At 58.9% G+C, this 22,505-nt stretch overlaps 1 protein-coding gene across 1 annotated transcript; it reads left to right on the forward strand.

Moving 5' to 3' along the window:
- Window positions 1-31: 31 nt before the first annotated feature.
- On the forward strand, window positions 32-20,056 carry SRRM3 (serine/arginine repetitive matrix 3). The gene is made up of 14 exons (XM_064467930.1): window positions 32-281; window positions 3,454-3,555; window positions 7,327-7,461; window positions 7,619-7,699; window positions 8,108-8,137; window positions 8,545-8,613; window positions 8,909-8,944; window positions 9,735-9,785; window positions 9,890-9,994; window positions 10,598-10,769; window positions 16,490-16,818; window positions 17,339-17,566; window positions 17,818-17,955; window positions 19,772-20,056. The coding sequence occupies exons 1-14, from the start codon at window positions 58-60 to the stop codon at window positions 19,986-19,988; spliced, it is 1,917 nt and encodes a 638-aa protein (XP_064324000.1). The 5' UTR covers window positions 32-57; the 3' UTR covers window positions 19,989-20,056.
- The last annotated feature ends 2,449 nt before the right edge of the window (window positions 20,057-22,505 follow it).

Here is a 22,505-nt window from a genome sequence, read left to right on the forward strand (position 1 = left end):
CCCCAACTTTTTCTCTCTCTCACAGGTGTCTCTGGCGGCGAGGCCACCTACGCTGGCATGGCTCTCTACAACAATGGGGCCGATGTGCCTCCGCCCCAGGAAGCCTCCAACGGCTTCTCGCAGCCTGGTGCCTCAGGTACGTGGCACAAAGGCGAGGAGGAGGTGCGGCTGGTGGAGCCCAGCCTGGTGAAGAAGGCTCACCGGGAAATCCTGGACCATGAGCGCAAGCGGCGGGTGGAGCTGAAGTGCATGGAGCTGCAGGAGATGATGGAGGAGCAGGGGTGAGTGTCAGGGGCTTGGGGCTGGGCTGGAGATGGACTTCGCGGCTTGGGATCCTTCTGACCCACTTGGCCCTCGTTGTCCCCCTTTTTCCTCCCTAAAAAAAATTTGCCCTTAACATGACAAACGTCCTCAGTTGGAAGTAAATCCACTTTTGAGTGTATGAGACAGCTTTGGGGTGGACTGGCGGGTTGGTTTGTGAAGCTGAACGCCTCCAAGAAATGCAGATCTAGGACTGCATCTGCACACATGTTGGAGGCTTGCTCCAGCCCCTCCATGCGGAAATCGGGGTCCCAGCTTGTTGTGCCGAGAAAGTGGAGGCAGGAATGAGGCAGCCATCAGCGCTGCCTGGCCCATGCCCTGCATGCCTGGGATGACAGATGGTCCTTCTCTGTCTCTCAGGTTTGGTTGATGAAGGAGAGCTGGGGTTTAGTCCCAGGTGAGGCTGTTTTGGTGCTTCAGTTTGTCCAGCCTTCCTTCTCTCCCCCCAGTTTTGGGGTGAGAGGATCCCCCCTATCATGCCATGCCCCTGGCTGTGTACTGGTAAGTGTGCTCTGCCCTGGTGAGGAAAAGGGCTGGGGGAAAGCCTGAGGGGCCAGAGACCATCCCTGCCCCAGTTGGCAGGAAGGGCTGGGGGGCCAGTGAGGAGACCCCCATCCCTGCCGGACCCGTGGCCTTGCTGCCGGCTGCCCCATAGCTCTGGCACCAGCCAAACAGCCTGATCACCCTGACAGCTCGCTAAAACCTGATGGATGGAGCAAATTCTTTGGCACACATGGGTAGACGGGGACTGGTATCAGCTGGGGAGAAGGAAAATGGATTGAGGGAAGGCTTCGCCAAGGCTTTCATTAAGAGCACAAGCGTGACCTAGAATTAAATTGTCTCACACAGACTGGAATAATGATTGTGCCTAATTTGTCGTTATGGAAATAAATAAGGCTGACCTGGCGCCTTGGGGAACCCAAAGCCTCCTGTCGGGTTCCCGTGCCCTACTAGGGATCTTACTACTAGTAGTATCATTACTGCGATGGGTAATAGCAATATTGCAATCGGTATTGTTGTTATTGCTATAATTGCCTTTGCTATTATTAAGGCTATTAATAACGATGATGACGGTGATACACCAAGATGATAATATAATTACAGTAACAGTCTTGGTCAACCTGGTTAGTCCTCTGCCTGCTCCTGCCCTCTGCACAGGGCTCTCTGGGGCGGGGTTGCATGAGAAGCGCTTTGCACCCCTGAGGTTCCTGCCTGGGCTGGGGAGAGTTATTGTCAAGGGCAGGGCCCCTGGGATGAACGGGTGTGACAGCAGAGGAGGTTTTGCGGGGATTTAAGTGCTCCCTTGCTTCCTTAAATGCGGATGGCTCCTCCCGCCTGCGCTGTACCCGGCTGCTGCTTGCTCAGGGCTGCCTGTGCCGTTATTCCCTGCCTGCAGCCTGGATTTCTTTTCCGGAAAAGAAGCGTCAGCAATTGTTCTTTCTTTCCCAAACCCATTCTATGTGTTAAATGCAAAACCAAAATCCCTCCAACAGCGTTATAAGCAACGCTGGGGGTGCAGGAGGGAAGGGGCTGGCGGGGTGCTCCTGCCTCCATCACAGGATCGCAATGTGCAAGCGGGGGGTCCTCACGTTGGCCTTGCTCCCCGCAGATTTGCTAACAGCCCAGCTGCGGTGGCCCATCTGTCACCTCCTGTTTGGCCTTGCATCCCCTCTCCAAGAGCATCGGCTGCATCCGTAATACACTGCATCAAATGCTTGTCTCCTCGGGCGGACATCTTCCTGCTGCTGCTGGCCGGCTGGTGCCCATGGGGTGGCTGGGTCCAGCGGCTCTGTCCTCACGGGATGGCCACGCTCTGCCTGGCTGGCTGCACTGGTGGTGAGGGTATGGTGCAGAGCAGCATTTAGAGGTGCTGCCCTGTTTTCAGGGCCCTCCTGTGCCCAGGCAGGGTGCAAGGTGAGGGGGGAAGCAGCCAGAGCTCCCTCTGCGCTCGGTTAGCCGCCCTTCTCCTGCACAGGAGCCCTGGCTGGCTGGGGAACTAATGAGAGCCTTTCAGTGCAAATGAGCTTGTTAATATTAATACCCCTCTTCTTGCTGCTCCCCTTCATGGGCACTGCAGGGGATGTGGGTGCTGCCACGTGCCACTCTGCACCCAGGGGCACCCAGGAGCACCCACGGTGCTGTGCAGGGCATCACCATCCCCCACACAGGCTCTGCAAGGTGCCAGCCTCAGGTACCGTGGGGCTCAGAAAGGCTGTGACACCCAGTTTTCTGGGCTCATTAGTGGCAATGCTGATGGGACGTGATGGCAAGGATGGGCTGCGAGCAGCCCCTGTAGACAATGTGGCTGAGGACAGGGATGCACATGGACCCCATCCCCTTCCTTCCTGGAGCAGCAGGGTGGCGGTGACACAGGGTCTCTCTCCCTTTGCTGCGTCCCCAGGGATGGTGCAGAGATCACCATGGGTCCCTCCACTGCATCCCTCCATTTTGATGTTTTTAGTCGAAGGGGATGATCAGCTGCCCTTGTGCAGCCACGGGATGCGGCACAGGACTGCCCGCACAGGGCTGTCACCCATTCCTCCCCGGGGATGCTTCGGGGACAGCTGGTATGCTATGGTTTGCCGCGGCTGTTCTCAGATGCCAGGGACAAAGTGATTAGTGTCTCTCGTTAATAACCCTGCAGTGGCCTGAGTCAGCGTTCGGCATTAGCGCAGAGCTGGCTTGGCTGCTGGGGCCCCAGCGCAGCGCAGGGACAAGTGAGGGAGGCTCGCAATGGGACAGAGGCACCCGGCACGAACCCCAGCCTCACCAGCTGCCATGCTGCCCTGCCAAGGGGGTTTGGCAGCAATGTGCCCCAAAACCTGAGGCAGTGGGGGGGAATGGCAACCTCATGGTCATCCTCTTCCTTTACCCCTTCCTGGTGACCATTTTTCTGCCAAGCACTGCTGGAAGGGGCAGGCAGGAGAGAGGAGGGCATGGAGGGTGGTGGCAGGGGTCCAAGTGGAGGGACCTGCTCTCCTCCAGGCCCTGATGATGGTCACCATGCCACCTCTCCTTCTGACCGGCCTCTGGGGCCACATGTCACTCCCAAAGGTATGGAGGTCCTCAGCAGGTCCCTGGGGAGCTCAGTCTCTGGCCACAGCAGCCCTGACTGCGTCTTTGCCCATTCAGGTACTCCGAAGAGGAGATCCGGCAGAAAGTGGGGACCTTTCGGCAAATGCTGATGGAGAAAGAAGGCGTGCTCACTAGGGAGGACCAGCATGGGCGCCAAATGTAAGTGAGGCAGCTCCGAGTCAGCCTGTCTGTGCATTCTGTCTGCCCCTCATCCCAGAGAGGCACATCCCAGATGGCCTCTGAGTATCAATGGATGGGTTGGTGGGTGAATGGGTGGGTGGACTGATACAGAGAAGGGGTATATATAGGGATGGTTGGTTGGATAGATGGATGGACATAGAGAGGTTATATAGGGTTTGAGAGAGGGATGGATGGATGGATGAGTGGATCATTAGTTGTTTGGTTGGGTGGTTGGTTGGATGATTGGTTGACAGCTGGTTGGATGGCTGGTTGGTTGATTCATTGGTCGGTTGGTTGGTTGGAGGCAGGGTTTGCCTCACTGAAGCAGGTTCCTGCCTCTGGAGAGGTTAGAGGTTATCCTGCACTGGTCTTTTGGAGACCTCAGCGTACTGTACAGAGAGGCCAGCATTGCAATGCTGCTGTCACAGATGGTGAAACTGAAGCACAGAAGGTCTCAATGCTTGACTCACCCCACCAGCCCGTGGCAGTGACCAAGCCGCATGTTTGCTGTGCCTCACCTCTGCCTGCTCCTGCCTCTTTGGGTCACCTCTCCTGCTCTCACTAGGGCTGTAATTGCAGCTTCTGCCTCCAGCCAGGCAGGGGCACCAATCTCCAGTCCTTGCTCATAACTCCATAGTGCAGAATAGTCCTTGTGTCTCCAGGTGTGAAGCTGGGTTAACTCAGCCTGGCTGGAGATAGTTTGGGAGGTTGGCTGCTGTTCTGTAACCCTGGTTATATTTGTGTTAGCAATAATCATCATTAATAATAGTAATGAAAAGTTGTGTTGCAAGGGGCCCAGGCTGCATAAGCAGGGCTCGAGCTTGCTTTTCACCTGGGTAGACCCAGAGCTTGCATCTCCATCAGGCTGGTATAACCCCAAGGAGCCCCATGGAGGAAGCTTCTCCAAGGGGCTCCTGCCCCATGCCTCTGCCTCCTAACCACTCCTCACGCTACCTGGTTCCCAGGGGCTGCTTCTGCCCTGGGAGGGCTTGGGGCTCAGGTTAGTTGTCCAAGGCAGCCCAGCTCCTGCTGGGGACATGCCACTCCCTCCTTCTGCCCCACGCAGGACTGTCCCTGGCCTCACAAGGGCCTGTCCTGGCTCAATGATGATTTATCTGTGCGATGCTTAATGGCCCAGGCAGCATGGCTGGCCCAGTGCACACCATCCATCAGCCTGGAAACCAGGTCACTTGGGACAGGAATAGATGCTGCAGGTTCACTGAATATTAATGCTTCATTAGGGTCAGGAAATCAGGACGAGGCGGGAGGCAGGGAAGCCACAGCAGCGGGGAGAACCTTCTTCCTACCGCTCTGCCGATGCTGGGCAGGGAGGGACGTGGCTTGGCTGTGCCCAGCCTGGGATGGGGCGCACAGCCCTGGGGCAGCACGGAGCATTCAGGGTCCTCCAGGCAGGAAAAAACAAAGCATGGGGGAAAAAAACCCAGCATACCCAGGTCCCTGAGCATCAGGGCGAGATGTTAACAGGTAGCCTTTGACCATAGGGGCACGAGTCATCTCCAGGGCATCTTCCTAGGCAGGCTTGTTAGGAATGGTGCTGTAACAAGCACATAGGGAAGACAAAGGTATGTTAAGGTTACCCAAGCAGCCCTAGCTGTCACCTTTGTGGGCTTGTTTTTGCCATATGAAGGGTAATCATTAAAGATTAGCCCAGGGACTATAAATAATAGTGCTGAGCTGGAAGGACCAGTCTCAAAGCAAAGCATTGCTTGGAGGATAGCAAAGCCTGAGGTGCTTGGAGGAGGCTGGTAGGAGTTGGGTCCAAAGGACATGGTTCCTTGTGCAGCAGGAACCTGAGCTGCCAAAGTCCCTGCCAAAGGATGTCCTGGGTGCAAAAGGTCTGCACTGGTTGAAGAGGCTGGACAAGGGAGTTAAATAAACTTTAAATAAAGAGCCTCAGCCCTTGCAGTGGCTGCGAGAATACTAAGCGAAACATCTCATGGGTTGGTCCTGCTCCAGCACCTCTCTGGACTTTTACAGCTCTGTCTTTTGCTGCCAGAACTATGAATCTGAACCAGCTGCTCTTATTTCAAAGCAGATGCAAAAGCTTAGCATCATCTGCAAAGCTCCCCAGGGGAAACTGAGGCACCAAGCAGAGCTGTGACCACCTGAGTCCCCGGCTCGCTCTCTGTGCTCTTCCAGCTCCCGTCTCTGTGCATGCAAAACCCAGCAATACAGCCTGGTCTCCAGGGAGTAACTGGTTGATGGACAGGCTGGTGGGTTTGAAAACAAATGTGAGCATGTGCCGGACAGGGAGGGATAATTGGAGCAGCACAAGCCCGTCTTGAGCCGCTGAGCACAGCTAATGGGTGAGAAGCTGGCAGCAGGCTCTGGCATGGAGCACTGCCTTCTTGTGGAGCAGAGAGTCCAACAGGGAATTATCCCTGCTCGCTCCTCTCTTCTCTTTCTCCCCCTTCCCATGGTTGGGTGGGTGGTTGAAAGGCCGTTCCTGCCCTTGGGGCATGGCCAAGGCAGGAGTCACTTGGAGAGGACCCAGAAAGCGATGGCTGCGGCGCAGAAAGGAGCCCATGATCCGCTTGAGTGGTCATCCATGGTCAGGAGGAGGATGCCTTGCATCTAGTTTTGGTCCAAACCATTTTTAATTGGGTTAAACAGCCCAGGGCCTGCCTGTGGCTCAGAATGCCAGCACATGCGTCTCTCAGATCTGCTATCTGGGGCTGGGAGCATCCCTTCACTTGGCCGGAGGTGCTGACAGGGCTGTCAAGGGACCAGTGCTGTGGGGGCTGCACTTCACGAGCAGCCCCGGCCTCATGCCTCTGGGCTAGGAAGGGTGGAGTAGCCCACATCAGGTTTCCAAAGGCAAATATCCCTTGGGAAGCAAGCACCTGGGCTGGTGTGATGCTGGGCACCCTCCAGGCATGGCCCCATCTGCTACAGTTCCCTCCAGATCACCTGGATGGCCGTGTCCCTCCTGGGGTGAGATGTCCAACATCCCCCAAGAACAAATGAGAGGGCCCTGGGGGTTTGATGCTGCTCCTGAGATTGATGGCCGAGGAGGACTGGAGAGGTGGGGGAGGCAGGGGGAGGCTGGGCAGAGTCTCCGCTACTGGGTCCCTCCTGCCTTCCTGGTCCAGCTGCCAGGCCCTGCCAAGCCCTGCTGGCAGCCCCGGTAGTCAATGGCAACCTCCCGCCAGGTTTCCATGGCAGCAGGAAAAATTAATGCTGACAAAGTCGCTCAGGAGGGAGAGGAGACCCCAGTGGCTTCAGGCCTGATGTCCCCCCATTCTGTCTTAGCTGGTCCAGGGCGCACATCACCCATCACCTGCCTGCAGCTCGGGTGCCGAGCCAGCGGCACAGTGCAGCACCAGCCTCAAAGCCCGGATCATCCTGGGCAGCTCCTGCTGGTGGGTGGATAATCCTCTGAGCCTCCTGCCAGCTCCTTGTGCCCTAATCCCACCCTGCCGCCTACCTGGGCTGACCCCAGCCCCTCGCTTAGCCCTGGCCCTTGGGTAGTGCCAGCCTGGCGGGGATTTACTGCAGGGACAGGAGCCCCAGGAAGACCCTGAGAAGACCCCCACCATACAGTGACACCACGGGGGTTTTTGGACCTCAGGTGATGTGACCAAGGTCCCCAGGGGATACTTTGGTGGAGGGGATGTCCCCCAGCTCCTGCAGCCGCACAGGGGCTACCCCAGGCTTCCCCCAGGAAGCTCCAGTGGGAAATGGGGAACAGGAAGCCCCAAATTAATCCTGTGCTGCCTCTTTTGACAGCGTGATAGAGAACCATCATGGGGCAGATGCTGAGGAGTACGTGGTGGAGTACCCTGACTACGGCGAGGGCTGCCTGCTGCAGTGTGACTGCTCGGCCGAGTGCTACCGCGAGGACAGCGGCCACCGCGAGTACAGGTCCGGCCGGAACTGCAGCAGGGATTTTGGGGGTTGGGTGTGCACAGGGAGGGGATGTCTCCCTGCCTGCCAGGTCTCCACTGGGGGACACAGAGGCCAGGAGAACCCTGGACAACCATCCCTTCTCCCCATGACCCTGTCTGCCTTCTCCTTGCAGGCTGAAAAGACGCTCAAGCAGCTCCCCCTCTCCTCCGCCCAAGAAGAAAAAGAAAAAGAAATCGGGTCACCGCCGGAGCCGGTGAGTCCCTGGCTGTCCCTGCACTGTCCCCTCTCCCAGGAGTCTCACCCCTTCCCAAGGCTCTGGTGGGGCAAGTCCCCCCACTCTGGGGGCAGTGCACCCCCAAACATGCCCTCAAGAGGTGCAATGCATCTGCACGCACCAGCTGTGCAACATGCACATGTGTGTGCACACACGCACAGCACCGTGGGACACACCGTCAGCCCACCCAGCCGCACACGCTGGTGGGACCTTGCCCGGTCTGTGCTGGGAAGGAGCTGGCTGCCGCAGGGCACAGCACCAAACAGGATTTGGCTCCATGAAGGGTCTGGCTCTGTCCACCCGCTGGTCCCCTCCCCAGTTAATGCTGGCTGGCTGGGCAGGATGCTGTCCCTAATGTCCCTTTCTTTTCTGCCTTTCCCACGGCAGCAAAAAGAGGAAACCTGGCTCGGAGCGCAGGTGAGTGCCCACTGGGCTGGGTGGGCTGCGGGGCCCCGCCAGGCATGTAGGGCCACTGGGCACAGGCTGGCCTCTGCCACCCACTGTCCCCCTCTGAAATCCCAGTGGGAATTGGCTACCCTGTCTGCTGCTGGAGGCTGTGTAGCCCACGAGGTGGCAATGGGACACAGCCGGATTCGGGCACTCTGGCACCGAAGGCAGCCAGAGCCCTCCTGCTAATAGCCCCTTTCTATCCCGCACCCAAGTGACCCAGGAAATAATTGCTGTGCGATGTTGGTGGATGCCGTGGGTGGTCCAGGGAAAGCAGGGTGCTGGGGGGGCGGCAGGGTGGGACTCCCCTGGACCACAGGGATGGGGCTGGGAGATCCCTTGCTCCCCCCTCAAGGGCACCCACTTTCCCCCCCCAGCTGTGATAGCTCTTCACCCATCCGTAAGGAGAAGAAAAAGAAGACTGGAAAGAAACACAGACGTGACAGGTAGGATGGACACCACATCGGGCTGGGGACAGCGGGGCTGTTTGGGGACAGTGAGGCTGGTTGAGGGCTGCCCAGGCCCTTGGGCTGGGGCGGGATGGAGGCATGGACAGGGACGGATGCTGATGACTCTTCATGGGGCCATTGCCTCCTGACAGCCACTGTTGCCTGCACCATCCAGCAGCCCATCTTGGGGCTGCCCCCTGTGCCCTTGTCCCCATCCCCTGGGGCTGCCCAGCCATCACTGCCAGCTGGCTCAGCGTGCCTCCTTCATCTCTGCCTCCTCTTCATCCCTCAGGTCTGAGTCAGGGTCGCGGAAGAAGAGAAGACACAGGTGAGAGTGACGGCTGCTGGGAGCCACCCACTGCCACCAGCGCTGGCTGCCAGCTTCCCCTGTCCCCTGTCCTCCCGCTGCCCCGTCCCCTCTGCCCATGGGGATGGACCCCATGCCACCGAGCAGGGGCTGGACCTGTCGGGCATGGTGGGTGTGAGCATGGGCTGCCATCACCCACTGTCCGTCCGTCTGTCCATCCGTCCCTCGCCTGGTGAGTGTCCCCCTTGTCCCATGGATGGGCACCGCTGGGCATCTCCCACTCTTGGAGGTGGCACAGGGCGACTCTGGACGCTTGCGGGGTCCCACACAGTCCCAAATGTTCCCTGAGGGAGAAGGGGTGATGCCAGGCAGCCATGGCCAAAGCAAGCCCTGTCTGTGCCCTGCTTTGTGGATGCCCTTGGCTGGCAACACTATTTTAGGGTGAAAGAAACAAAAAACAGGCAAAGGGTGCCCAGGCAGGCAGAGGGGCTCAGAGGAGGCTATTGCAGGGTGAGGCGAGTGGAGGGGTGACAACAGGCCCCAGCCCTGTGGATGCTGAGCAGACCCAGGCCCCCCCCCATTCCCACTGCCACCCACCCCGCCTGGCCTTGCTGACCAGCACATGGCCCCCACGGTCCCCCCAAAAGCCAACCAGGACCCACACTGTGGTTTGAAGCTTGGTGGAGCCCAGCTCCAGGCAGGTCCTCCCCATTGCTCCTCCTGCAGCCTTGGTGGCTCTGGAGGGGCCGGGGAAGCGCCCCCCAGGCACTGCCCCCACTCCAGTCTCTTCAGCTTGTGGCTCTTCCCGCAGGTCTCGGAGCCCCAAGAACAAACGGAAGGAGAAAAACAAAGAGCGCAAGAGGTGAGGGGCTGGGATGGTGGGGGAAGTGGGGTGGTGTGCCCCCCTGTGTGCATCCCCACAGCCACTCAGCCTGCCCCTCGGCCCCCTGGTCACCCTTTCTGCAGGTCCCGCAGCGAGTCCCCGGCCTGGCGCTCGCACCGGCGCAGCTCCTGCAGCTCCCACAGCGCCTCGCTCTCCTCCGACGACAGTGGCTCAAAATCCCCTGGCAGGTAGGAGCAGCCTGGGACCCCTACCCTCACTGCCAGAAGCCCCCCAGCCTCCGTTTCAGGGGGCAGGAAGGAAGGTGGCAGAGATGTCCCTGGGATGGGGACCCTTATGGGCTGGAGGACAGGGAGATGGGTGGCAGAGCTGTCCCCCATGATGGGGATCTTTGGGGGTGGAAGGTGGGGAGGCAGGTGGCAGGGATGTCCCTGGGATGGGGACCCTTGTGGGATGGAGGGCATGGAGGTAGGTGGCAGAGCTGTCCACACGTTGGGGAACACTTGGGAATGGAGGGGAGGGAGGCAGGTGGCAGAGATGTCCCTGGGATGTGGACCCTTGGGGGGGATGAAGGGGAGCAGGATGGTGCTGTAGCATCTTGGGTGTGGTGGCTCCTGGGCACTGGGAACACAGTGCCCAGCCAGGTTTTCAGTTTTGAACTAGAGAAAGCACAAAACACCAATTTTCACCCTGTTCCCTGCGCTGGCAAACCATGCCCCACCATCTCAGCCCGGGCTTGCAGCCGGCAGCCCTGCTGAGGCTGGGCGAAGGGCAATGCCATGCCAGGCTTGGGACAGGGGGATGCCAGCAGCTCACGGTGCGGTGCCCCGCAGGCTAAGCCCCAAGCGCCGGCAGGACGCCCCCAAGGGCAGCAGCGCCCGCTCCAGCCGCAGCCCGTCCTCCCCCTCGCCCTGCCGCTCGGCCTCGCCGCACCAGAACGGGCACAAGGGCAGCACCCAGAATGGCCGCCACAGCCACGGCGCCCCGCTCCCGGAGCCCTCGGATGTACGTAGGCTTTTCTTGGATCACTGTTCACTTCCCTCCCCTCCTCCCTCTGCAGGACCCCCCACCCTGGCTCTCCTCTCCCCTCCTTCCCCACTCACTCGGCTGCCCCTTTGCCCAGCTGGGGCACACGGGGAGATGTGGGGTGCAGGCTGCATCCCCCAGCACCCATCAGCCTTCTGCTGGCTGTGTGCACTCTCCCTGGGGGAGCCAGCCCATCGCTTTGGGGCAGGTATTGGGGCAGCCGACGGGCCACCCCCCCCCACCCCGCAAAGCCACACATTAATCTGCAAGCCAGCATCACTGCTGGGCTCAGCACCTCCCTGGGAGAGGATTGAGCCCAAACAGCCAAGAAATGGGTAAAGCTGGAAAATTCTTGCTTCCATGCCAGCCCCAACCCTCCCCAGTGCCAAGGTGCCGACACCAACGCTCAGGACCCCTGCACCCAGTTTGTGCCCAGTCTGGGGACTGGGGTTAGTCTAGGCTAGGGTTTGGAGTGGGTTTGGTGCTGGGTGCTCAGGCTTTAGGCACTCAGGGTCCCCACAGTGGGTGACATCAGAGCTAGGTGTCTCCAGCTCTGCCTCAGCATCCCCGGGGTCCTGATGAAGCCTGGGGGGGCTGCTCCCACACTGAGTGGGACAAAGCTCTAATTCAGTGGAACCAGGGGGCCAGCCCCAGTTTAACCAGTGCCAGGGTGGCAAGGAGCCGGCTGCAGCTAGCAGGGGTTGGACACAGGGCTGAGCAAAGGCAGCGCACTGGGGGACCCCCCGCTAAGAGGCACACAGGTCCCCACTCACCCCAGGGGACTTTATTCCCATGGGCAAGGTGCTGCAGGGATGATCCCGGGCTGGCAGCACCCAATGCTGCCACCCCAGCACTTGCAGGGCCGGGGGACCCCAGGAAATGGGGCCAGGAGCCCCCCACCTGATATTCACGTTCCCTTTGCCCTCCCTGGCTACCCATCCCCAACCCAGCACCCCCCAGCAGCACCCAGCACCCTGCCCACCTCTCGGGGCAACTCTCTGCTTTCTTCTTTCCTGTGGTTTCAGCTGGGGCGTGGGGGGTTCGGGTGCTGAGCACCCACCCAGGCACCCGCCTTGCCCCGCTCTGCCCCTGCCACCACCCCCAGCACCCAGCATCGCCCAGGCCGCCGAGCTCCCACAGCTCCCCGGCACCAGTGGGACTTTTCTCCGACAACTTTCTCTCTCTTTCTCTCTCTCTCTTCTTTCTCTCTCTGGTTTCTATTTTTTATTTTTTTTTCTTTTTAATCCCATCTGTGTTTTTCTTTAGCCTCCCATTTGAAAAAAACCCAAACGGTAATATACACTTCCATTTCTTGCTCAGCAGAAGCAGGGATGAGGGGGAGGGAAGGGCAATGAAACGTGCTTTTTTTCCCCCTCCTTGTTTTGGTTTCCTTTCTCATTATTTCTTTTCTTTTCCCTTGTGATGTACAGAAATGCAAACAATATATATTTCTCTTTTTTTCCCCACCCCGTCGTCGTCGTGTTGTTCTAGAATTTTTTGCTTTTGTGTGTGTTAATGTGGAGAAGGAAAAAAAAAAAAAGCAGATGTGTTTTCTAAATATTTACAACCGCTGAACATTGTATTTCCATTTTCTATATTTTGAAGAAGGAATTTAAAAGGGAAGATACCCGAGCAGCTCTACACCGCAAAGGTAGCAGGCTCACTTCGTATCGTGGAGCACATTGCCCTTTGCCTCCTTGAATTGGCTACTGCCCCGTTGCCTCGGCTGGCGGACGGATCCTGCTGCTGTGGGGGTGGTTCTCCTCCACGGTGCAGGATGAGGCCATCAGGTGCTGGGTGATCCACCCCCCTGAACCGAGCACCTTGTGTCCATCCCGCACCCGGGTGCCCGCCTCCTGCATCCCGGCAGGGTGGCTGCTGAGCATCCTTGGTACCCGCCCCCCCCGCCTCCTGCAGACCCCCCAAAATCTCTGGTCTTAGCCCATCCCCTGGGTGAGCTGTGCCCCCACCCAGCACCCCTAGAGCTGCAGGGAGGAAGGGGTGCCCCAGGGTGCTGCGTGGCGTTGCCTTCCCTTTTAAATACCCGGTCCTGTCTCCATCCATCCCTGCTGCCTTCCCCAGCCTTCCTCCCAGGTCTCGCCTCCTCCTCGCCCACACGCACCCTCCGGCCCCTCTTTCTCTCCAATTCTCTTTGGGCCAAAACAACCCAACAACCCTCGCCGTGTCCCACCTCCATCCATCGCCTTCCCTGCATGTTATCCGGGACTTTGCCATGTTATATAGCGACTTTTTAAGACCGAAATGCAGCCGGGTTACAGACACCAGCCAGCAAAGCCTGCCCGTGGCCGCCCCGCTCGGCGGCTGGCCACAGCCTATCCATTTAAAAAAAGAAAAATTAAAAAAGAAAAAAAAAAGCTAACGAGACCAATTTTAAAATAATTAAGAAAAATCTAAGCAAAGCAAACGGGATTAGCCGAGGGGTCTGGATCGCCGTACTAAAGAGTCCTTGTCTTTTTCCCATTCTGCCCTCCAAATGTGGAGATTATTGTTTTCTTTTTTTATTATCGCATTCCTGTCACTGCCAATTGCGAAGGTAGGTATTTCGTCCACCTCTGCACGTTCACTTCTGCAGATGAGCCTGTTGAAAAGCACCGTAGCTTGATTTAATGTTATTTTCTCTTTCTTTCTGACTTTCTTTCTCTTTCTTTCTCGCTCTCCTTCTCTGTCTCTCTTTCATTTTGTCTCTTTTTGGTGGCTATATATCATTTTTTTTATTTGTATGGTTTTCCCCAGTTAGCTGCAAAGCCATGCTCTTCTCTTACATTCTATATTTATTTTTTTTTGCCCTGTCCACGTAATATTTTTTCTTTCTTCCCCCCTTTTCTCTTCCCCGTCTCCTCGTGCCGTCGGTAGAATGCATTTCTGTGTCTTTCAGCCCTCCAACTTTGTGTTCGTTTCCATCCAGGGGCCGAGCACGGCTGCTCCATTTGAGTCACCCCTTAGGGCCGGGTAACGAAGGCGAACATAATTAATTAGTGAGAAATAGGGGCAGTGGCCAGAGCCCAGGGGTGGGAGCAGCAGCAGATCCTGGGCACAGGGGGTTTCAGGGTGGATGGATGGGGCAAGAAATGAGAAATCTGGGGAGATGTGTGGGTTTAGCCCCTCCTCCGGCCATGGTGGTGAGAAAAAAAGCCCAACCCGGGAAAATACTGGGGGCTTGCAATGGGGAAAGCTTGAAATCTGCCTCCCTGGAGAGAGGCAGGTCCGGGCTGTCACGGTCCCCGAGGGGCAGGGGACAGTGTCCCAACCCCGGCCGCCCCATCCCCGCAAGCCCCCAGTGTGTGTTTTCCCTTCTGGGCTGGGCCTTTGCTGATTTGGATTTATTTGGGATGCTTTTCCTTTTGTTTCCTTCCTGCACATCTGGGCAGGAGACCCCTCCGCCCCTGCCCCAGGGTTTGGGTGGGAACCCCGCACCCTGAGCCCGTGCCATGGCCAGCTGGCACCGAAATGCTGCCCTGGGAAAGGGGAAACCCCTCTCTCTTCTTCTTCTTCTTCTTCTTCTTCTTCCTCTTCATCTCTGCTTTTATTTTTCCCTTCCTGGATGTGGGGCTGGGCATGGGCTCAGCTGAACCCCACTTCCAGGGCTGCTGTGTCCCCTTGGAGGGGTCTGTGTCCCCCAGCGCCTGCGGGGCAGCTTGTGCCATGGGCAGGACTGGCCATCGCTGCCAGCCTCCCCCTCGCTGGAGCCATTGCAACAGCAGCAGGCTGTTAAAAAAAGACCCCCAAATACCCCTATTTTGGCTCCAGCAGGCTGGTGCGCGGCTGGAGGGGTTGGCTGATCCGTGGGGACAAGGAGGTGACGGGGAGCATGCCCCTGGTTGGGTGCGGAGCGGCGTGTGCGGTCCCCCTGCCTCGGGATGCTCGTGGACGCGGTGGCCTTGCGTCCTTTTTGCAGCACCTTTGTGGTGGCTTCTCTTTTGGGAGATAAAAGTGGCATTTAGGAGATGGCACGTGGGCAGAGAGAACCTCATCCTCCGGGATTAACTGAGGTGCATCTGGGGTGATGGGCTGGCAGGGAATTGGGGTCACCAGCCCCCAGGTTAGCCCTGGGCATGGTGACACAATCCCGGCAGTGCCCCAATCCCCCCGAACCCTGTTAGATCCCCTTGGCTGGGCTCAGCACCGCCCTGCTCAGGATTTACCCCTCCAGGGATGCTCAGGGACCCACGCAAGGCTGCAGCTGGGGGAAGGAGACCCCCAAAGCCCCCCGAGCTGGGGTTTGGTGGCTTGGTCGTGGCCAGCGGTGCAGGAGCCATTTCCACCCATCTTTTTGGTCCAGTAGTATTTGTAAAGATGGGGGAAAAACCCAGGGAGCGGCTGTGGCTCAGAGTGCAGATATTTGGAAGCCGCTGCATGCTGGACCCCGGGGCCAGGCAAAAGCCCCCCGGCTCTCGGTGAGAGCCCGGCATGGGGCCTTGGCTGCAGCGGTGGCCCAGGGTCGCCCCCCACCCCCGTAGGAGAAGTGAGTTGGTTTGTTTTATTTCTCTTCTCTCTGGCTCTGTCTCTGTCTCTCCTCCTTCTCTCGCTCTTTCTTTCTCTCTTGCATTTTTGTGAATCTAATGATGCACTTATATTGCCCCGCTTTTCCCTTCTCTTCATACCTTACCTACTAAAGGAGGAAATGCCACTTTTTTGGTAAGTGGATGTTAACCAAGAGGGACTTAAAAAAAAAAAAAAGCATATAATGGAAAAAAAAAAGGAAGCAGAAAGCAAAGTCTGTGTTGAGTGCTGATGAGGACTTAGCAGTTCCCTGCAGAGTCACAGCTAACAGCTCAATGCGTGTCCCAGGAAGAGCTCAGAGACATTCGTTTATCTCAGTAACGAGGACATTTGTGAAGTTTTGCTTTGTATTTTTAATTTTATTTTATTTTATTTGGATGGTTTTTCTTCTTTCTTTTTTTGATTTCTTTTTGCCTTCTCGCCCCTGCCCCCCCCCACCTCCCTGCCTTGCCCTCCATTGTCGCTCTGTGCCGTCCTCCTCGTTTCTTGATTTGTTTTAAGCCGAAAGCTGTACTATCTATAAAAACTACACATATCTGAACATATATCTCTCTCTATATGTGCATGCCTCTGTGTGAGCAGAACCCCACCCCCACCCCCATCACCTCCAGCCCTCTTTGGTTTGACTCCTTCTCCTCGGCTCAGTCTGATTTACCCTCCCCACCTCCCCACCTTCCCCCCTCTCATCTTTTCTTTTCCCCCCCCCATTTTCCTCCCTTCGTTTGGGTTTTACCCCCCCCCCCCTTTTCCTTCCCCCTTTCTTAGGCGGGGTGGGGGGCACCGGGGTTTGCTTTATCCCCACTCCCAGGTGTTTTGGGGGGAGGTTGTTTCTTTTCCTTCGAGCTCTCCCTCCCTGACGACTCGGGGGTTTCTTGTTTGGTTGTTTTTTTTTTCTTTCCTTCTGCTCCCATCCCACCCCTTCCTTTGGGTTTTTTAAAAATTTTAATTTAATTTTTTTTTTGGCGTTTTGCATGCGGAGGTTTGCATGACCCACGTTGTTGAGGGCGAGAGGAAGGTGCAGGGTAGCGTCTGTGTAGCCTGCCTTATGCGATGTGCGTTGACGTTGTGAACCGCGCCCCCGGCCCGGCGCCCCCCCATTAAAATCCCCTTTCTCCTTTCTTCTCTTCTTCCCCCCCACTCCACCTTTCCCCCCTTCTCTCTCTCTCCCCCCTTGCCAGAGGCCGGCCTCGGCGTCACCCTCTCCGCGGGCTCACGGCAGGACGGAGCCGCCGTCCCCCCGTGCCCGGGGGGGCCGACACGGTGCCCGCAGCCCTCGGTCGCCCACGCCGGAGCGGGCCAAGCACGGCCACCGGCATCGCTCCCGCAGCGCCTCGCCGCCGCCCCGCCACCGCGGCCAGAGCAAGGGATGGCCCCAGGCCCCTCGGGAGCCCCCGCCGCCGCTGCTCAGCCCCGCCGGCTACAGCAGCGATTCGGAGGGCTCGGCGGGCTCCCACCCCTACCACCCGCCGCTCGGCCCCGACAGGAACCATGGCGCCCATGCCAAGAAGTAAGGGGGTCCCCAGCATGGGGTCATGCTGTCCTTGCTGGGACATGGGAGGTGACCAAGCCTGGCCTCTGATATTTGGGGTGCAGCCCCATGCGGGCACCCCAGTTCCATCCATGCAAAGCTCTGGGGGCAAAGCTGGGGAGCAGGGTGGGGTTGGGATGCTCAAAGGATAGGGATGGGGATAGGGAAGGGACCAAGGATGGGGTTGGGGTTGGGGAAGAGCTGCAGTGGGTCAATGCTGGGGCACTGCGGGAAGGGTGATCCCTGTGAAGGCTTGTCCCAGCACAAAGGGCAGTGCCTGAACGGCTGCGTGGGATTACAGTGTCCTGCGGGGTGCAGGAACCCAAGCGGGCAAGCATCCCATGCTTTATAATGAGGGACGCAGCCCAGCCAAAAACTGGGGTCATGTAGGTGCACCCACTGCTCCCCCATGGGAACCTGGGGTCCCCAGCTTCCGTGGGGACACCCCGCCAGCTGTGGCAGGCAAGATGTGAGGAGGTGCTGGGGTCTGCCTTTGCAGGGTGAAGGAGAGGCACCACCGGGGCCGGCCCAACAGCAGCTCGGAGTCGTCGGCCAAGCACTCCCGGCACGCCTCAGAGCGGAGGAAGAGCCCGTCACCCAGCCCCGGCCAGCGCAGCAGCTCCTGGAGCTCCAGCGGCTCCCTCTCCAAGTCCCGCTCCCGCTCCCGGGAAAAGAGAGTGGGACGCAGCCGCTCCCGCTCACCCTCACCGAAAAAACCCGCCAGCAGGTCAGACCCTGGGGAGGCTTCATTGTGGGGGGGTGCAGGCACCAGCGATGGGCTCAGAGAGCATCGGGGGCTCAGAGTGGTCCCAGCTCCCCCGGGGCGTGAGGAGGGGGTTGCTGTCCCCAGTGACACTGGAAGTGCCATCTCCGGGTGAGGGTGTCACCCCTGTGGGGAGCTGCTGTGCGTGGGCTGTCCCTGCGTCCCACCCGGGCCCCCAGCCTGCACCCCTGACACTCTTCCTGCTCGTGGTGTAGAGAGAAGGACAACGAGCCTCGAACACGCCACGGTGACCCCGATCCCGCCCGCGCCCGGCGCCGCTCCAGGAGCTACTCCCCCATCAGGAAGAGGAGACGTGACTCCCCCAGCTTCATGGAGCCCAGGAGGATCACGAGGTGGGTCCCGGCATGGGGCAAAGCCTCTCCTGTGGCCGCTGGCACAGCCCGGGGCTGAGCAATGCCACCAGCCAGCCCCAAGGGATGCGTGGGTTGCGTGGCCACATGGATGGATGGATGGATGGATGGATGGATGGATGGATGGATGGATGGATGGACAGACGGATGAGCAACTCAGAGGATAGATAACTGTGAGGATGACCAGCTGGGTGAATCAGCTGGCCCAGACAGATGGATAACCAGACTGCCTCCAATATTACAACCTTCTCATCTCTTCCTATTTTGAGGCATGAAAATAAGAATTCATTTTAATCTCCCTGTGTATATTCCAGCAAGACATACGGCCGTGAGCGTGTCTCTCCCCTGCCCTCCAAAAGCCGGTTTCTCCTCCTTGACATCCTATTGACTCAGGATCCTGGGCTGTAAGACAGGCAATATTTAGTGCCAGACGAAACACTGTGTGCATATATAGTACCTCGTTAGCATGCAGCACTGGCGCAGTACCAGTGGTGAGCTGAGATTACCTCGTTCCTGACCTATTTGTCTCTTCTGTTATCAGCTGGGAGATTGGGACCGTGGAGTGGAGGAGGCTGGATTTTCAGAAATCAGCTCTGGCTCACTGTGGGAGGGGGTTTTGTTTTGTCTGGGCTGGACTGAAGTTGTGAGGAGGGAGGACAGGAGAAATACTGCTCATATGGTGGGTTAGAGCTCCCTGCAGCCCTCCCTGATAGATGTCCTATAAAGAACATGGGCTGGGAAAGCTGCTCCCAGCCCAGAGGAAGGTTTCCTAGCCTGGGTACCACCGGCTGGTTTTGCATCCCTCCTGCTCCATCCCTGAGCTGGATTTTGCCAGGATGTCCCCAGGAAGGTGGCAGGGCCCAGCTGGAGGACACAATCCACGGTCCCTGTGGGGACTGTGCCCCATCCCTGTCACCCAGCCCTGGGATGGATGGGGACGGCAGACCCAGCCGTGCTCGGAGAAGAGCTGTTTCTGTGAGACTCGGAGGATGCTGTGGGGAGGGAACACCCCCAGCCCCACTCACCTGCCCTGTAGCCAAGTGAGAAGCCGCAGGGCCTTTCCTTGCCCTCCTGCCCTGTCCCCAGTCCCCGTCACCCCCCACCACCCTGGGGTCCGTCACCGTGTGGTCCTGCCTCAGTGATGCCAACTTCTCCTTTTCCATTTCATCCGAAGGTCCCTCTTGGAGAGCATCGCCGCCAGCCTGGCTCCCAGGGTAACCTCCCCCCTTCCTCCTCCTCCTCTTCCGCCTGGACCCCTCTGTCTCTCCTCACACCCTAGGATGCCTTCGGCACCCAGCCGCCTCTGGGCCATGCCTATATCTCTCTTTGGTCCCACTAACCCTGGGCCAGGGCAAGAGTTAAAGGGGCCGGCTCTGACACCGGCTCCAGATGTTGCTGCCCCCCCCATGCCCCCCCATACCCGCTGCCCCCGTGCTCCCCACATCCCTCCTTATCCTCAGGCACTGGCGGGCTGTGCTCGCCTCCCACTAATCCCGAACATCTCTTTTTCAGCAGCTTTCAGTCTTTGGTGTCTGGGAAACACAAAAGCCACATTAACCTGCTCACTTTCTGCCCTCGGTGCTGCCTAATCCAGGACTAACACCCCGGGGTGGGGCTGGGGAGGATGAAGGGGATGGAGGGTGAGGGGTGATGCTGGGTGGCCACATCCTGACACCATGCAGTTGGTCTAAGCCTGGCGGCCCTGCAGGGATGCTCAGTCGTGCCGGGGAGCTGGTGCTGGTCCCCCTCCCTGAGCTGCCACCAGGGTCCTGACTCAGTTTCCCTTTTCCATTTGCAGTGCTCGCAAGCGTCCCATCCCCTACTACCGCCCCAGCCCCTCATCCTCCAGCTCTCTGAGCACCTACTCCTACAGCCGCAGCCGCAGCCGCAGCTACGACAGCTACAGCACCAGCCGCAGCCGCAGCCGGACTCGCAGCCCCCACAGCCGCTCCCGCAGCCCCAGCCGCAGCCCCAGCTACAACAGCCGCAGCAGCTCGGAGAGTGCCGGCTTCTGACCCCACCCTGGCACCCGGCCGCAGCCCCCTGCCATCCCGGCCATGCCCCCCCACCCCGATGCCGCCTGCACGCCCGGGGGGGAACGGGGACCACCAGGGAGGCGGAAAAGAGCCGGGGGCTGCTAAGGATGGACCTGGCGGCGGGGGAGATTGGGCCAAAAACTCAAATGGGTCCTTGTATTGCCCTGGGAGGGGGTGATTCTCCCCTCCCTGGGGTGTTTTGGGTGTCGGGGTGGGGTGGGGGGAATATCTTTTTATTTCTGCAAGCACCGGGGTGGGGTGGGGTGGGGTGGGCGAGCACAGAGCGAGGGAACAAATTGCTCAGCAGAGACCTTGCGGTGAGTGGGCAGGGGTGGCTGGGGATCCCAGGGACACCCCCATGCTTTTTTGGGTTGGTTTGGCATTTTTTAGCACAAGTGTATCCTTGGGGAGGGGGGCGAGTGGACTGGAGGGGGCTTCTCCAGCCCAGGCTTGGCCAGCAGAGGCAAGCCCCTGCTTTCCCCCGGTGGAGGAATCACCATGTACCCACGGTGTCCTGGAGGACAGGGGCACCACAAACCATTTTGGGCCCCCCCAGCCCAAGCGCACACTGAGCCACAGGTGAACAAAATCCAGCACACAGCAGCACCCTGCACATCCTTTCCCGAGCAGGGAGCTCCGGGGCGGGGGGGGGCCGCCTCTGTGGGTTAATGCTGCTCATCCCGGCTCAGGAGCTGGCCCCGGCACCCATCCATCTCACCCACTTTTGGGGGTGGGTGAGCTGTCACCCCCAGGGGGAGGGAGATGCAGGGATGAGGGCTGGGCTGGGGATTTTCCAACCCTGGTGCCACATCCAGCCATGCTCTGGCTTCGGCATTTCAGACTCCACCTTTGGGCTCGCAGCCCCCGGCCACCTCCCACTCTGGGGCTGAGCGGCAGCTTTTTAAACTTAGTTACACAAAGAGAGAGTCAGGAGGGTCCAGGGCTTTGCTGGCAGCAGGCAATCAGGAGTTTACTGATTTCCTAAAAAAAAGCCCCCCCAGACACTGAGGACGGTCCTGGCCCCCTGGGGCTGTTGGTGTTTAATCTGCGCTGGCCCCATGTTTTCCAGCCGGCTGGAGCGGGACGATGGGGATGAGCCTCCCTGGGTGGGAGAGCAGCTGCCCAGATTAACCTGCTGCCCCTGGATGAAAAGCCGGGCTTTGGCAGTCCCGCTTGACACTGGTTTCCAGCCAGCTGGGATCAGGGAGGGGGGATCCTTTGGACTCCAGCTCGGACAGTAATGAACCAGAGTTATGGGAGGGCAGCGTTGCGAGTGGAGGGACGCTCCAGGGTTGTCTCCCAAACTGGGCGTGTCAAGGAACCAGGCTCAGCTGCAGGCTGAGGATTCACCAGCCTTTGCAGAACCATCTCTGGGAGCTGGGCCATGTTGGGTGCCAGCCCCTGGGTTTGCCACCCACCCGTGCTCCACTGGCAAAGCCACCAGTTGCCCTCTGCGGTGCCCGGGCAAGCGGAGCGGTTAGAAATGGGGTGACCAGGTAAGGAGGGGACACGCTCGCGGCTCCCCATGGCTCAGCTTGTCCCCATGTGCCAGCCCCAGGCATGGTGGCAGCTCTGGATGTGTCTGGCAGGAGGAGGAGGAGGAGACTAAGGGTTCTGTCCCCCCAAGCCTGGGGAGATGAAGGGCACAAGTGCCCCCAGGATCCCTATGAACCCCTGAGCCATGTGCTCCAAAAACCATCCCACTCCTCTCCAGCCACTGCCATGGCAGCCCCCAGTCACCCCACAGCCCCCGTCCCCCATAACCCCATGGGGAAGCTCAGAGTGGCCGTGGGCACCCCAAAACCCTACTGGGATGAGGGTGGGTGTCCCCTGAAAACATCTGCATTCAAGCCACCAGTGAGGGGTTATTTCACCAGTGGCTGCAGCCCCCAGCCCTGCAGCCTCCTTGAGCCGCGGCTCCCGAAAGCCCAAGACCCGACTGCAACGCCGGCACGGACAAGCCAGCACATCAGGGAAAATTTCCAGTCTTCCTCTTTTACAGTCTCTGTCTCCTGCCGTGGAGGGAGCTAACTGGAACAAATACTCTGTAGAAATACTTCAGTATTTTCCTCTCGCACGTGTGCTCTCTCTTTTTTTCTGGGTTGTGAGTACAGCTGTAGATTCAGTGAGCTGGTTCAATTATAATAAAATATACAGTATATATTGTAAATTACCCTGCTGGGCATGGAGCGGTTTCTTCACAGGGGGGACAGCACAGTGGGGTTAACCTGGTCTCTCTGTGCAGGCTCGGTCTTGTCCAGCTCCCTGCATTCCCATCCTCCTCCCCTGCTCCCTGTCTGCGGCCACCTATGGCTCACTCTTCCCTGGCGCACTGGCCTCTGGCTCCGTGCAGAGCAGTGCTGGGCACTGGTTGTGTGTCTGATCCCCCAGAGCATCCTGCTGTGGCGTGGGGGAACACGCTGGGGAGGCCCCGCTGCTGGGCAGAGTTCTCCTCTTGCACCCTTCCCATCTCCCTGCAGCCCTTCTGGCTCCCTG

Source organism: Phalacrocorax carbo, chromosome 17 (assembly GCF_963921805.1).
Source record: "Phalacrocorax carbo chromosome 17, bPhaCar2.1, whole genome shotgun sequence".
Lineage (NCBI taxonomy): Eukaryota > Metazoa > Chordata > Aves > Suliformes > Phalacrocoracidae > Phalacrocorax > Phalacrocorax carbo.